This window comes from Zea mays, chromosome 7 (assembly GCF_902167145.1).
Source record: "Zea mays cultivar B73 chromosome 7, Zm-B73-REFERENCE-NAM-5.0, whole genome shotgun sequence".
Lineage (NCBI taxonomy): Eukaryota > Viridiplantae > Streptophyta > Magnoliopsida > Poales > Poaceae > Zea > Zea mays.
Window position 1 is genome coordinate 17,968,123 of NC_050102.1, and position 15,207 is coordinate 17,983,329.

Consider the following 15,207-nt stretch of genomic DNA (forward strand, 5'->3'; position numbering starts at 1 on the left):
CAACGATCTTACTTCATTTTGGCCATTGTGTTTTTTTTTTTTTTACAAAATAGCAGCATCCTGTATCAACTCGAGCTCTCGTGCTAAACCTTTTCGTTTCATATGAAAAATATTTCGTTATCGTTAGGCTTAGGCCATGCGCATTTGAGCTATGGTTTATGGAAAGCTTGCCGGCCTTGACGCTGGAAGGAGAAACCAGTCAGTCTCCGGCGCTGCCCCTCCCGCCGTGGCCGGCGACGGGTGGAGGCAGTATGTGGAGCGAGAGACAGTGGGCAGCCGGAGCCGGCGTGTCCCTCTGAAGGCCTCACGACCTGCCGGCTTGTGATGGCCACGAGCGCGTGCGCGTGAGCGTCAGCGTCCGACCTCCAGTGGTCCGTGTTTCCCCGAGCAAGAGCGAACAGCAGTTTGGCGGCGGCTGATGGCACCAAGCGCAGCCGCCGGACCGCCGTCCCTGGCCCGGCCATCGACATCGAGTAGCAGCCACCTGCGGCGCGCCGGCAGCGCCCTCCAGCCCGTCTCCGTCCCGCGCGCCTTGGTGCAGGGGCGGAGGCGCCTCACGGGCGCCGTCCGAGCCGCGCCGGACGCGCCGCCGGTGGTCAGGGCTGCCGTCAGCGCCGTCACCGAGCTCCTCAGAGCCCTCTCCCCGAACAAGGCGCTCAGGTAACTAACCCAGCATCTCACACTCGTCAACCCCATCAGTCATCCATCCGCTCTGGAATATGGATCCCCGTGGCGTTCTGTGCTCTTGCGGTCGGCTGTGCAGGGGCGCTGCTACCCAGCAGCAGCAGGGCGAGGAGCCGGATCCGGACCCGACCTGCGGCAGCGTCGAGGACGTGCTCGCCGTGCTCCGAGACGATTACCGGCGCGCCTACTTCCTCACCGGTACGGGCTCCTTGCACCTCGCTGCGTTCTTGCGTCAGTGATGTTCGGGTCACGCTCGTGGCGCTGGCGCTTGCTAGACACTGTGGTGGACAGGTGGAGCTACTGCCTAAACCTGACACCGGCCGAACCGCGACGGCGACGTTGATGCATGCGCGCGCGCGCGCGCACTCAGCAATCAGCATGGCATGGATCGTTCAAAGGACATTTTTTTTTACCAAGGAAATGGTGTGGGATTGCAGGGGATTTCACTCCGGGAATATACACCGAAGACTGCTTGTTCGAGGACCCGACGATCAAGTTCCGCGGTACGTAATTTAAAACATCTCTTTTGTTGATGAACATTTGTTAGCCTGTACTGTCTGAGAGAAGAAGAAGAAGGAAAAAAAAAAACCGAGCTGTGACAATGAGTGCGTGCGTGCGTTCTTGCTCCTCGCACAGGACTCTCCAGGTACTCCCAGAACCTGGGTCTGCTGGTGCCCTTCTTCGACAGCCCTTCGCTCGAGCTAGAGAACATTGAGAAGGTAGGAACTAGTCGACCGGCGGCGATTCGTTCGCAGTGACATGACATCAGTTTCTGACTGGAAAATGCGCGTCCATATGACCATATCAGGGTTCGAGGGCCGAAACGAAGTTCGTCAAGGCGACATGGAAACTAAGGTTCATCTTCAAGCTCCAAAAGGCACACGTAATTTTTTTTTCTTCCTCCTCCCTACACTACACAGCAGTGTTTCTGAACGGAACAGGACTGACCGTCGTTTCAGGACGTATCTGAGGCTTCCATGGAGGCCGCTGGTCGCGATCGGAGGGAGCACGACGTATGATCTGGATGGAGATTTCAAGGTAGCCGTCCGGGAAATCTCCAAACTGTGGGAGTTTTTTTTTGTATGTACGTTTGATGCGGATTTGAAATGTTCTTATGTTTGGATCGATCGTGTTTGTTCAGGTTACTCGGCACTCCGAGAGCTGGGACGTCTCTGCGCTTCAGGCCATCGCTCAGATCTTCGTCTCGGCCCCGGAGGAGAAGCTGGAAGGCAGCTGAGGCTGAGGCAGAGCATGCAATGTACAGCGCCACGCAGACGCAGGATCAGTGATCTGAATCCGTGATGAGCAGGTGTCCAAAGCCGTCTGTCAGAGCTCCGCTGGTCTTCTCTGTGCAAACAAACTGTACCCTCTCTGTTCCAGGTTATAAACATTCGAATAATTTTGCTACTTACCTAGATATATGTTACGTATATAGATATATAGTAAAGGGCGGTTATTATGACACAAATTTGTAGGGTGTAGGTACAGGTTTTGAATTTGACATTTGATGAACACTATATAAAAACCGACTCTCCTATATTCCAAACGAACATCCTCTTTTGAATCAGATAGACCCATCGGACCCATCCTTCTCGCCACGAGCCACACTCTTCTGTGCTTACCAAAATGGGCTGGCCGGTTCCTGGACCTGGCCCGTCTTGTGCCGATCCTCCTGAAGCTTCTCCGGCATTTTCCGTCCCTAAAATCCCCTAACCTACTTGTACTGGAAACTACCCTATTATTACTATATTCTTTTCCCATCATCAAATCACAGTCCAACATTGGTACATCCAATTATAGATAAAAAAAAGGCGGTACTGCATGGGGCCTGCGGTATTTATTAATTAAATGTGTATTTGCTGATTTTACATGAGACGATATGTACAGGCTGCATTACAGAGTGTTTATTCATTGTCTGACCTCCTCCGCTATTTCTTGCTTTATTTTGAAGCAGATAAGAAGTATCTCTTTTTTAAACAATGTCAGCCACCCTTGTACTGTAGATGGCACGTTTTTAAATATTCCATTCATTTCTACACTTCCAGATGCACCACATCATGACCATCACTGTTTCCACTTTCTATTTTTTTTGTCAAGTTATTGTACAGTGGATCTTATCATAGTGTGAATGTCCGATGCTCTCGGCAGTGTAAATCTAATTGTCTGCAGTCTACCAGCATCTTCTTGTGAAGTTGCACTTGAGGAAGAGGTGGATAATTGTTTCTTCTTTTTGCAAGATATAATTTCACATGTGTACGAGTCCATCTCCATAATTTTTCTTCTAAGCATTGCCCTTGTGTTGAGACGATTGTGTAGAAGCAACCAAAACAACACCTTCTGCTTGGGTTGACATTTTGATTTCCACTGCAAGGTGAACGTTACGGTGCAAGTGGTGCTTTTGTTATATGTTTGTAAACTTTCTGAGACGAATATCTTGGAGTGTCCCATATATTTGAATAGGTAACCCATAAAATTATGCATACCATAAATGTAAACTTTATTATATGTGTTGTTTCGGATCAAACTGAGTATGCAAAGGGAGAAGTCCACTTGCCTTGCTTATAGAAGAGTCGAGATTCTTCCATGGAATAGATTCTGATTCTCAACTACTGGATCAATTTCTAAACATCACAAAAATAAATAGGAAGAAACAAACACCACTCAATAACATACAACATTCACCATAGACTAAACTAAAAAGAAAATATAACGAAAAGAGCATCTGTTGTTCAAACATCACAAACAATGATTATAACAAAAAAGGTGCGCTTTTGTAAAAAGGTTTGGTTTATATTTTATAATACTAGACATAAACATGAAAATACCTTAGTTAGAAATATATAAACATCAGGTGAACCATTTTAATCTTTTATAAAAGACATATATTATATACCTGTGGTTATGAGATTATAAACACACTATGAAACATTATTAGTCCTTTTAATTATAAAATATTATGAAACACATTATAACAAACATACTAGACATTATTAAAACTATTACAGAAACTTATTTAAATAAGATTAGCATATAGTTATAAAGCTACTATTTAAAAGTGTTTATTGCATAAATATTAAGTTAACTATTCATGACACCACATAATTTAAATTTTAAATAATCAAATTTCAAAGAACAAAGTGTTGTAGGGGTTACACATGATTAACCGTACACTACAGTAAACGAAGAAATTTCCGACGGCTAAAATCGTCGGACATAAGATTTAGATCGTCGGAGATAAGCTATGTCCGACGGCATTAACTTATCTCCGACGGTTTTAAGCCGTCGTGGATAACGCGTCGGAAATAGCATTATATCCGACGGCAGCCGTCGGACATAGCGTATGTCCGACGGCCCCATCGAACCGTCGGAGATAAGGTGGCATAACCGTTTTACCCGCCGCCTGGGCCCACAGCTGTTATGTCCGACAGTTTAAAGCCGTCGGACATAACATATAGCATATGTCCGACGGTTTTAAGCCGTCGGACATAACATATACCTTATGTCCGACGGCCTACACTAAGCCGTCGGACATAATATTTTTTAGAAATTGCACAAAAATCTGAAATTTAAAAAATCTGACATTTGCAAATACAAAACAGATTTCATACACATATACACATTCACATTAACAAATATACTCACATAAGTATACACATTCACAAATATAATCACATAAGCATTCACATTTACAAAATTTAACATAACGACATGACACACGAAATGCTCTGTTTTACTGTAGTGGTAGACGATAGGGGTAGCATATAAAAATTGGATCTTTCTTCTACCTACGGATGACACACGAAGAGAGCGGAACACGGGACCAGCTGGGATGCGACGACTCCAGCGTGAGGTAGTAGGGCACCTGCGAGGCCTCGACGACGGCGAGCAAGCGACGAACGATGATGAGGGCGATAGCTCTGGCGAGCTGAACGAACATAGAAAGCGTCACCGCGTGGGCGCAACAGGGACTCGATTGTCGGGGAAGAATCGAACGCGGTTGCTGGTGTCGAAGGGCAGGTCTCTAGCAATAGCAGGGACGACGAGGCCTTGGCGATGGCGTCGACGGATTGACGACGACGAGCGGCTGTGAGCTTCCGGCGAGCTGGGCACGGCGCTGGCGAGGAAGCACAAGGACCCAGGACGAGCTTCTGACGACGATGACAGACGGAGCTCCAGCGAGGTGGCATGTCGACGAGCGTAACAGCAGCAAGGCGACGGCGTGAGCGCCGCAACAGGCGATAGCACCCAACAGAAACCTCCTCGGTTATCAAATTGTTCATAGTCTGTTGTTTTCGCTAAAACTGCTTTGTATACAGCTGAATTGCCCAATTGATACAGTAGCAGAGATCAAAGACAGTGGATCTCTCGAAATTTCAATACCCAGGGCTATCCTTGAGATGGAGCGGAGAGGCCTTAATAACTTATATTCAAATTCTTATTGAAAGGGTGGTGCTCAAGCATTTTTGGATCTCCTGCACAAGAACTACCACGTGGACTGGATATTCATGTTCACAGCTTACACACTGAACATAGCTGCAACTATTGTTGGAAGCAAAAGGAGAAATGAAGCAATCTTTAGTGCAACACAGACTCAACTGAAGAACAATCATCTAGCAGTTCAGACCTTTTTTCTATTATAACTTGAGGGCAAGTCAAGTTTTAAGGAGGAGAGAATGTCAGGTATGTTGATTGGGCTGGAGGCTCCCTTCACTAGAATGGGCTGGGCCCAACTCGCAAGACACAGGTTGACATACGAGTATCAGAGAAAGATACATAAGAGGGGTCAATGAAATATTCAGAACATCATGGACTCCTGTTCATCTTCCATCTCAAGCTCCTCTACCTCCTCTACGTCTAGATCTAGCTGTTTTTCTCTGGTTTCCCATTGTACCGAAGAGTACAACTCGTAGATTCCTACCTGTCTTTCCCTTTTGCTGTCCGATCTCTCCATCCCTTCCGGCGTGTTAACACAATGTTTCTCCAAAAAGAACGAAATGACTCGAACTATTTGAATAAAGGGGGTTGCCAGTCATGACTCGAAATTCTAGGGTGTAGGTAGTACAGATTTTTAAATTTGGCATCGGATGAAATCTGTATAAAAACCGACTCTACTATATATTCCAAATACCACCAATGATCCCAAACCTTTGGAACCACCTTCCTCCTCGTTCACGTTACCTTTAACCCAAGGTGTGTTGATCCGAAGATGTAGTTTGTTTGGCATCTACTTCCCAAGAAGAAGAACGCATGCAGATACCTCCAAATCCCCTGAAAGGCAGCTTTGTACCCATCCGCTGTTGCAAACCTTGTGAGCACACTGTGCCCACCATGCACGCATGTGACTTGGCTACCCTCTGCATATGGCTGTTTTTTTTACTCTCTCTCTCTCTCTCTCTCTCTCTCTCTCTCTCTTGTGTCTTGTAGATTGAACCACCGAGCTCTGCTAGCTGAAGAATACTCAGCGTGGATTGTTGGAGTGGCTTCTAATAAGACCATTCTCACATGCACAGCCGCAATGCAAAGTAACGTTTGGTCACCGATCTTACTCCAAGATCAAGAGGCTGGTAAAAGGATTATATTAATTAACTTCATGCAGTGCAACATTGGTCATCAATCTCTCCTGCTGGCCTGATCCACACACAAACACACACCTTGTTGCTAATGCTAGCTATACCTATCTTACACACACTGTACACAATCCTTGTAGAATTGGAAAGTGAGCTGATGATGGCATGATCGGGTGCCGATACTTTTCCTTGCGTCCATCTCCAAATGATTGGGTTTTTTTTGCCGAGTGGATGACATGTAGCTTTCACGGCCCTGGATAGCCTCCACTCATCCATAAGTGGAGAGCAAGCAGGGCCCTCGCTCACCCAGTCCTCAGTCCTCCACCAACCTCCATCGCCTGTCCCTGCACTCCAGCAGTCCAGCGGTGACCACCACCACCACCACACTGTCATCCCATGGCATGCAGGTGATGGGATGGGATGAGCCTGCCAGCAGCCTCGTCCATCAGCCCTGCTGGCTTGTGTGACATGTGAGACTGAACAAGGACACCAAGGGACCTCTCTCTCTCTCTCTCTCTCTCTCTCTCTCTCTCTCTCTCTCTCTCTCTCTCTCTCTCTCTCTCTCTCTCGTCACCGTCGCATGCACCATGTGTATGGTACAGTAGTACGACTAGCTAGCACCACCAGCAGCAGCCTTTTTGTAGGACAAACACCGCTGCATTATTGTCCGTACGTGTCTCCGTCTCCCAGGCCGGCCGGCCAGCCATTGCCCCATGCCATGCATCGACAGACGCCATAAAATCCCCTGTTCCCGGGCGCCGGGCTCCATCACACATATGCCCGCCTGACTTATATGTGTCTTTGTTTCTTTGTTTCTTTGCAATTGCATGCCACTGTAAATTTGACTGACTGTTTTACAGAAGGCTCCAAGTTCAACATCATCAGGATTTTGAATAAGATGTGTGTACGTGTTGCAGAAAGGCTCCAAGTTACAGAAAGGCCGCTTGGAAACACTGAAGTGATCGACTTTCTTATTTCAAAATTTCTGTGAGAAATCCTGCAGGGAAGAAATAAAAGATTGCATGATATATGGCCTTCCTTAAAACGAGCTATGTTTGCCATGTGATTTTCACAGTAATTTTTTTTTGCCAAATCAAATCACGCAGAGGTTCCAATCAAGCTAATAGTGTTGTGTTGCTATAGACAGCCCGTGCTGCCCGTATCCTTTGCCGCCCACCCATAGATAGTGGTAGGGCACGGGCTATGGTTCTGTGGACACATGCAGTTGATTTGGCACTTCAGAGATAGATCACGCGCACGGTGCCTAATTAGGTTAAGATTCCCCTTTAGTTAGTTTGAGCCCGTATAGCTAGGAAACTTAAAGTAAGACGCCTCCTTTCCCCCCCATTTTTGCTGTGGCAGCGCACTTGCATGATGGGGGCCGGGGATACCGTTTTCTTATACTAGCAGAACTAACACTGCTGCAGAATGGTTGGTTGGGAACTGGTATATATATATATATATATATATATATATATATATATATATATATATATATATATATATATATATATATATATATATATATATATATATACTGTATTTATATATTACACCTGGGTGCATTCAATATAGAGAATGCACCCAGGCCGAACCTATGTGCCAGGTCCGAGCCAACCGTCCCACCCAGGCCGGTTTCGTCCCTCCCGCACGCTCCGGACAGAATATTTTCACTTTCCCGCCCCCGCCCCTCTTTCTCCGTGAACGGCTCCTCCGTGAACGGCTCCTCCGCGAACGGCTCAACCTCTTCACATAAGTTGCAATCACACCAGACTTGCAGTTGCAATTACACCAGACAGCAGTTGCAATTACACCAGGCAGCAGTTGCAATCATTGTTTTGTTTAACAGATTTTTGGACATAGTTATATAGGAGTTGCAATCACACCAGACCAGCCGTTGCAATTACACCAGACAGCAGTTGCAATCATTGTTTGTTTAACAGATTTTTGGACATAGTTATATAAAAGTTGCAATCACACCAGACCAGAAGTTGCAATTACACCAGACCAGCAGTTGCAATCTTGTTTGTTTAATAGATTTTTGGACATAGTTATATAGAAGTTGCAATCACACCAGACCCACAGTTGCAATTACACCAGACCAGCAGTTGCAATCTTGTTTGTTTAATAGATTTTTGGACATAGTTATATAGAAGTTGCAATCACACCAGACCCACAGTTGCAATTACATCAGAGCAGCAGTTGCAATCTTGTTTATTTAATAGATTTTTGGACATAGTTATATAGAAGTTGCAATCACACCAGACCAGCAGTTGCAATTACATCAGACCAGCAGTTGCAATCATATTTTTTAACAAAATTTCTCAGAGTTATTCAAATGCGGGGGACAGAGACACGCTGACAGAGAGGCGCGCGGCGGCGCGGGGACAGGGAGACGCGCGGCGGCGCGAGAACAGGGAGGCGCTCGGCGGCGCGAGGACAGGGAGGCGCTCGGCGGCGGTGGGATTTAGGGGAGGAGCATCGAGGAGGCGGCGGCGGCGCGGGGAAAGGGATGCGCGCGGCGGCGGCGGGGGGCTAGGAGGCGCGCGAAAACGCCTGGGTGCTCGGCGGCGGTGGGATTTAGGGGAGGAGCATCGAGGAGGCGGCGGCGGCGCGGGGAAAGGGATGCGCGCGGCGGCGACGGGGGGCTAGGAGGCGCGCGAAAACGCCTGGGTGCATTCAATATAGAGAATGCACCCAGGTGCATTTTAGCAGCGCCGTATATATATATATATATATATATATATATATATATATATATATATATATCACAGCCGCACTTGCAATGAGCTAGCTAGCCCGCACCATGCATTAAGCTCGTTATTATGGAAGGACCAAATTAGACGAACAGAGGAGATGAATGATAGTTTTTTTTCATTTAAACGATCTTATAGCTTGGATACTAACTAACCTCGATAGCCCTAAAAAAACTAAAAGAACCAAGACCCATACAAGAAACACACATGCAAACTAGTGACAAGATATGTTAAAAACGGTGCAAGAAATACAAAGGAATAAACTACACAACAGCAACAACAACAACAACAACAAACCGTAACAACACTCGGTACGACAGTGCTGGATTGTGGCACTGCTGTATTTTACGCAGCAATGCTGCGGGTGCAGTTTTTAGCGGCCTGAACCGTAGAAGAAAAGGACTCTAGTTGACCTAAACTTTTGCACATACCTTCTCAATTAACTTTCCAAGTTATCCACAAAATTTGAGCTCCAAATTAATCAAGGAAACTTTGGGAATCAATTGGTGGAAATGATTTTGAGATGTCCTTGTACCTTCTGGTCCACCCAAAAGTCTCCAAGGGCTCAAATATGTAAATCTCTTTCAAAACCGAAAGAGAAGAAGACCAGGAGATGGAAAACTCGAAGCAAATATGGCAAACAACACAAGATCTTGAGCTACCATGAATCTAAGAGTGCAGACCCTCCCTTCCCATGAGATTCATATGCTATAAGGTCACGTTACACAGATGGAAGATTTCTACTCGATAAGTTCATCTGTAGATCTCGCTCAATGGACTAGAGGAAGGATCTATAAACATAGGAGGGTAGGACCCTCCATTTCTACTAAATTTATAGGCTACAAGGTCACATTATATAGATGGAAGATTTCTACTTAGATCTCACTCAAAAGACTAGACAAAGGGGGAATCATAACAATGATGAAAATAAAAGAAGTGCTAGAGAGATAATGTTGGTTGGATTAGCATCTCCCTTATCTATAAGGGCCCTATTGCACAATATCAACTTGCCCTTCGATTTTTTAGCTAAACCACTTAACCCAAGAGCAAAATGGTCCAACTCAAGATCTATGCATTCGATGCCTCCGGGCTCTCCACGACTTTGTGTTGTTGTGCCTCAACGCAAGCTTCGTGATGACACTATATGAAGCCTCCAGCTTCTACTAGAACTCTACCTATATTTTGAGGATCGAGCCCGAAAACCATCCTCCTTGCGGGTTTGAGGCACAATCCATCAAAACTCCTAGAGACATGTATTTGCTATGCATCCTCTACAATCCCGACATGTGTTACTGTCATCCTCGGCCATCCGATCAATAAGTCCTCTAGTGCCTTAGTTTGACTTGGTCAACATGGTTTGCTCCACCATATACTCATGCACTTGATTCCCAGGTGCCAGTCATCGAGTCAGTTCTTTGGCTTTTCTAGTCCCCTAGTCTAAGACTTGGTGTCCTGTCTTTTACTGTTCCTAGTCCATCAACATGAACTCACTTTTTGCCTCCACCTTCACCGTCGACCACCGTCTCTACATGGGTACCATAAGCCATGAGATATGTTGCACACTACCCTAACTCACGCTATGGTTAATTAGTCTCTAAACTCAACCAAAGCCGGCCATCTCTTTAACAATTACTTATCTCACATTTTGAACATCATAGCCATATACAAACTACGCGTTCGCCATGCCCTTTTTTTTTTTAACAATAGAAGTTCGTTCTCATTTAAAATGAAAAGCGGGGTAAGTGCGTGCTTCTTTAATAGAATAAATAGAAATTCCACCTGCCTGCCTGCCTGCCCTGCAGTGGATTGGTACATATACAGCATGGCGCTGCATCCGTCTACAACCAATCGCTGCTGCATCATTAGTACTCGTATCTTTTTTTTTCCAAGCTTATTGAAGATAGTACTTTCTTACCAGCAATTTTGTAGTACTAGTATAATATTATATTAATGTTTCTTTTTCCTGACAGCCCATACATAAAATTTGTAAGTTCCATGAGAAGTTGGTGGTAGCAACCAGCAAGGGTACACTTTTTGGGCTTGTCATGGGGTGGAACAGTGGACAAATCTACCAGCTAGGCGACTGTTGTGAGCAACGAACGGGGCGCGGGCAGACCATGTGAGGCCGATCGGGTGTGCAACGGATCATGCATGCATGCCTCTAGCTAGCTCCGTCCTCCCTTTCTTGCGTGTCAAAGTGACGTGGGCTCATGTGACGGTGGGCGTGGGAGAAATACATACACATATACACACTTTCTTTCCGGCCAAAGTGGCATGCATGGCTGAGAATGCACGCACGCACGCACGACAGAAGCGCCTTTTGGGGAAAGGCCATGCATGTGTTATGGGTTTGTGGCTCATCACAGAACCAAATAAATAAATAAAAAATAAAAAAGTGAATGAACTTAGTGATATGGAATACTGAATTCTCATGCAACAAGATGACTGATGGAGTATCTCCTTAATTATTAACTTTGATGCCTGTGTGGTAGTACGTAGTGGCCTCTAAAATTAAATAAAGTTGCGTTATATATGTTGGTGTAATGGTACAATCATTTATGTTGTTGAGTGCGTTTATTTATTTATATGTGTGCGAGAATGGATTCCACTTCCACCCACCACCCTGCAGCTGGTCCCTTACCTTCGTTACGATCCTGCGGCTTTGGCGTGCATGTGGTGAGGCCGGCCGTGCTGCTTCTTTTCGCTTTTGTTTGGTGGAATGCACCTTCTATGGAACAAGCAAACCGTAAGAGACAGCATCTCTAGGGGAGTTCAGGCGCAAGTTCTCGGCATGCATGCATCTTGACCAGAACGCTAGCTACTTTAATTTCCGATGGTATCGTCAGATGATGACTGGTACAAGACTCCTCTTCGCTCCCTCCTTTTCACTGTTTCGCCATACATCTATCGTTTGGACCGCCGACGACGACGTGAGGGCCGTTCACGGTTTACAAAACCATTTTAGGTTACCGGTGGTAAATCGATGGAAAACCGATAAAAACAGACCGGTTTGGACATTCCAAACCAATTTAAATTTGTACCGGCCGTTTCGTGTCTACAAATATGGACCATTTCGTGAATGTGCCCATGCCCACCACCAATAGGCCGTGATCTCAGCCTAAACATGGCCCGATACATCGGATCAGACCGGTCTAGCACTAAAATATTTGAAGTCGTGTTGTGTTTGGACCATACTTTTTTCGTGCTTCAAGCCAACCCATCAAACTCCACCAAAATGTACACCTATATCCCCACCCCAACCACACCACTACCACCACCACACACACAAAACTAAACAAAGCTATGATTTTTTTTAGTAAGAGCATCTCCAACAAGTGACTTAAAATAGTACCCTAAAAATTAAAATACTACATCATTGAAAGTGTTTAGGACACTAAAAACAAATTGGGCTTCAACGGTTAATCCCTAAATCATGTATTTTTTTGGAAGTGAATTGCATTATTAGGAAAGAAAATACTGAGCATGATATAGAAAATAAAGACAGGACACTAATGTGGCACGTAGTATATTTGAGTCATTTTTATGGAGTGTGCTATATTTTTTTTAATAACAATTTATAAAATAGGACACTGTTGGGGTTGCTTGTTATGAGTTGAGCCCTATATTTCAAGATAGTACATTATTTTAAGGCATTGTTGGAGATACTCTTATAAAGGATAAAGTAAAGTAGTAAATCTATAATATAATAGTGGCCAAGGATATAAAGGACATCATAAAGTCATATATAAAATTCAGAACTAGCAACGTGCTCATATGTCGCTACAGTTTATATTTATGATTAAGTATAAATTATAAATAAAAACACATGTGTGTCCGGTTGGCTAGGTAGGGTGTGAATTGTGAGTTTATAGACAACAAACATGGTTTGAATCCATAATTTTAGCATTTGTAATGTTTAAATGTGGATGCATGGCGGCGGAGGGAACCGTGGAACCATGAGAAACAATGCTTTAATACAGTAGAGATATCTCAGTAATACGATTATTAACTGATTTTTATGATGATAACAATACTGTTTAATGTTAACGGGCATTAAAATATAATATAAAAAGTTTAACTTCAATGCACAAAGAGTCGATTAAGTTATCAAAGCATCAATATTATACATTCTCGAATCTTTGCGGCGTGGACGCATTGTAAATCGTATGCACGAAATATGCAGTTTGTGAACTTTGGTAAGATATCAACACTATCCGTCCGATTGGATGACGGCACCCACGCGTACAATCTCGCACGAGTCTAGCCAGTCGCGCGTTAGATGCAACCAACATAACTTATTTTACGTCTGTCTATGTAGCCCGCATTTCATACGTGTAGACAACCATACACAAACTCAGAGAAAGCCAAGTCATATGGTGACCCTGGATGAGGCGGTGCATGTAACCATGATTCTGACTCTATGGTCCCAAAGTGGCAGAACACACGCCACTACCATCCCAAATAGCCTCAGCGTGGCAGTAATAAATAGCGGGTGGGCCGTGGGCGTGGGCTGCACAGTTCCTGCATTTGACCGCGTGCCTGTTTTGGTTGGCGTACGTATGACCGATCGGAGGACACTAGTCACTAGATAGCTTGGACAGAATGGGACGCCAGGATTTACTACTACTGTTGCGCGCAAGGTTTCGCCGTCTCATCTTTAATAACATAAACTTCATTTATTTATGTCAGTCAGTCAATGTATCAAGAGCACAGTCATCACCTCATCAGCTGTCTATAAAAAAAACGGCTAAAATCTGTAGCCAAAAGAGGAGATCCTCAAGCGCTCACGTTGTACTGAGTCGATGCATGGTTCATCTTTTTCATGGTCCATTAGTGTGTGTTTTTCTCTATTAATCTGTTTGAACTGTGAAGACAGCTAGATTCTTTAGATCCCTGAAGATACTACTGGTTATCAGTTAATAATTGTTTTTATATCTAAACAGATACTACAGGTAATACATTAGTACAGTTGTCGGAAGAACAGACTAATCTACCTCGACGACGGGGGCTATAGGCAACGACACCCGCTCCGCCTGTGCGTGCCCGTGCGCGCTTCACCAGCAGGTCGTCTCCTCTCACTCCTGCGTGAGAGAGAGAGAGCCCGGTCAGGTCAAACCTGGCGCCCCACATGTCATCCTTTGGGTAGGGGTACGAGCAAGAGGCGAACCGGCGAGAATGCGAATCCAATGCGCTATCTCTCTCACACACACACATGGGCCCGGCGCCGCTGACAGTAACAGCAGCAGAGCAGTACGACTCCTCGAGAAGATGAGGAGTGGGACAAAAGTAAGAGAAAATCTCTTCAATGTCATCCAAACTTATACTAATACCTTCAATGCCATCAGATTTTATAGCTTCCCTTCAATGCCATTAGATTTAAATTCTAATCCCTTAAATGCCATTGCCGTTAGTTTCAAGCTAACACTGTTAGTTCTATTTAAAGCAAATCTCTCCAATGCCATCAAAATCTATATCAATCCCTTCAATGCCACTAGAAATTGGTTCGATTTATTTGGATTTTAAAAATTCTAGAATACAAAATATGGACTAATTCCACAATTTTCAAAAACTTTAGTACATATTTTTTTGTAAACACCAAAAATTACTCCACTATATCTGTTCGGTCTATTTGATTCCTAATATTTTTTTCAAACTAACAACAATCACTAATGATAACATAGGGAGATAAATTTTAAAATCAATGTGATATATTTGCGTTTCAAAAATTTTGGGTTCAAAAATTTTTCTATTCTGAAATTTTTAAAACCCAAATAGATCGAACCAATTTCTAATGGCATTGAAGGGATCAGTATAGATTTTGATGGCATTGGAGGGATTTGCTTTAAATATAACTAACAGCGTTAACTTTAAACTAACGGTAATGGCATTCAAAGGATTAAAATTTAAAATTGTTGGCATTGAAGAGAAGCTATAAATTTTGATGGCATTGAAGGGATTGGTATAAGTTTGGGTGGCATTGAAAGAATTTTCTCCAAAAGTAACGGGCTGTAGATTAATTTTGCAGGCCTGGTAGATCTACTGACCAATGGGTTCCACAGGCCGCTGGGTCCCGTGCGTCAGTGGGGTTTCGCGTGAACGTGCTACTAGCCTTTTCCGTGCGTGCAGCCGGTGCAAAGAGGTACTGGTGTGGTGGTGTCGGGACTCGGGAGGGGAGCAGGATCGGAGCGGGACGGTGTGGT

At 44.7% G+C, this 15,207-nt stretch overlaps 1 protein-coding gene across 4 annotated transcripts; it reads left to right on the forward strand.

Annotated features, from left to right (window-relative positions):
* Window positions 1-118: 118 nt before the first annotated feature.
* LOC100273727 (uncharacterized) lies at window positions 119-2,234 on the forward strand. Of its 4 annotated transcripts, none has more exons than XM_020540367.2 (7): window positions 119-660; window positions 764-882; window positions 1,122-1,187; window positions 1,321-1,403; window positions 1,493-1,567; window positions 1,644-1,722; window positions 1,826-2,234. In XM_020540367.2, the coding sequence occupies exons 1-6, from the start codon at window positions 419-421 to the stop codon at window positions 1,701-1,703; spliced, it is 645 nt and encodes a 214-aa protein (XP_020395956.1). In that variant the 5' UTR covers window positions 119-418; the 3' UTR covers window positions 1,704-1,722; window positions 1,826-2,234. The 4 variants fall into 4 exon arrangements, with proteins under 4 accessions (XP_020395956.1, XP_020395957.1, NP_001337629.1 ...); XM_020540368.2 differs by having other exon boundaries at window positions 1,493-1,561; NM_001350700.1 differs by having other exon boundaries at window positions 160-660; window positions 1,493-1,539; window positions 1,826-2,219.
* The last annotated feature ends 12,973 nt before the right edge of the window (window positions 2,235-15,207 follow it).

Bases quoted from the DNA above. Each gene is read 5' to 3' on its own strand.
- LOC100273727 (NM_001350700.1), top strand. From the start codon at position 419: ATGGCACCAAGCGCAGCCGCCGGACCGCCGTCCCTGGCCCGGCCATCG. The intron at 661-763 runs GTAACTAACCCA...TCGGCTGTGCAG, and splicing joins TCCCCGAACAAGGCGCTCAG to GGGCGCTGCTACCCAGCAGC. The intron at 1,723-1,825 runs GTAGCCGTCCGG...GTGTTTGTTCAG, and splicing joins ATCTGGATGGAGATTTCAAG to GTTACTCGGCACTCCGAGAG.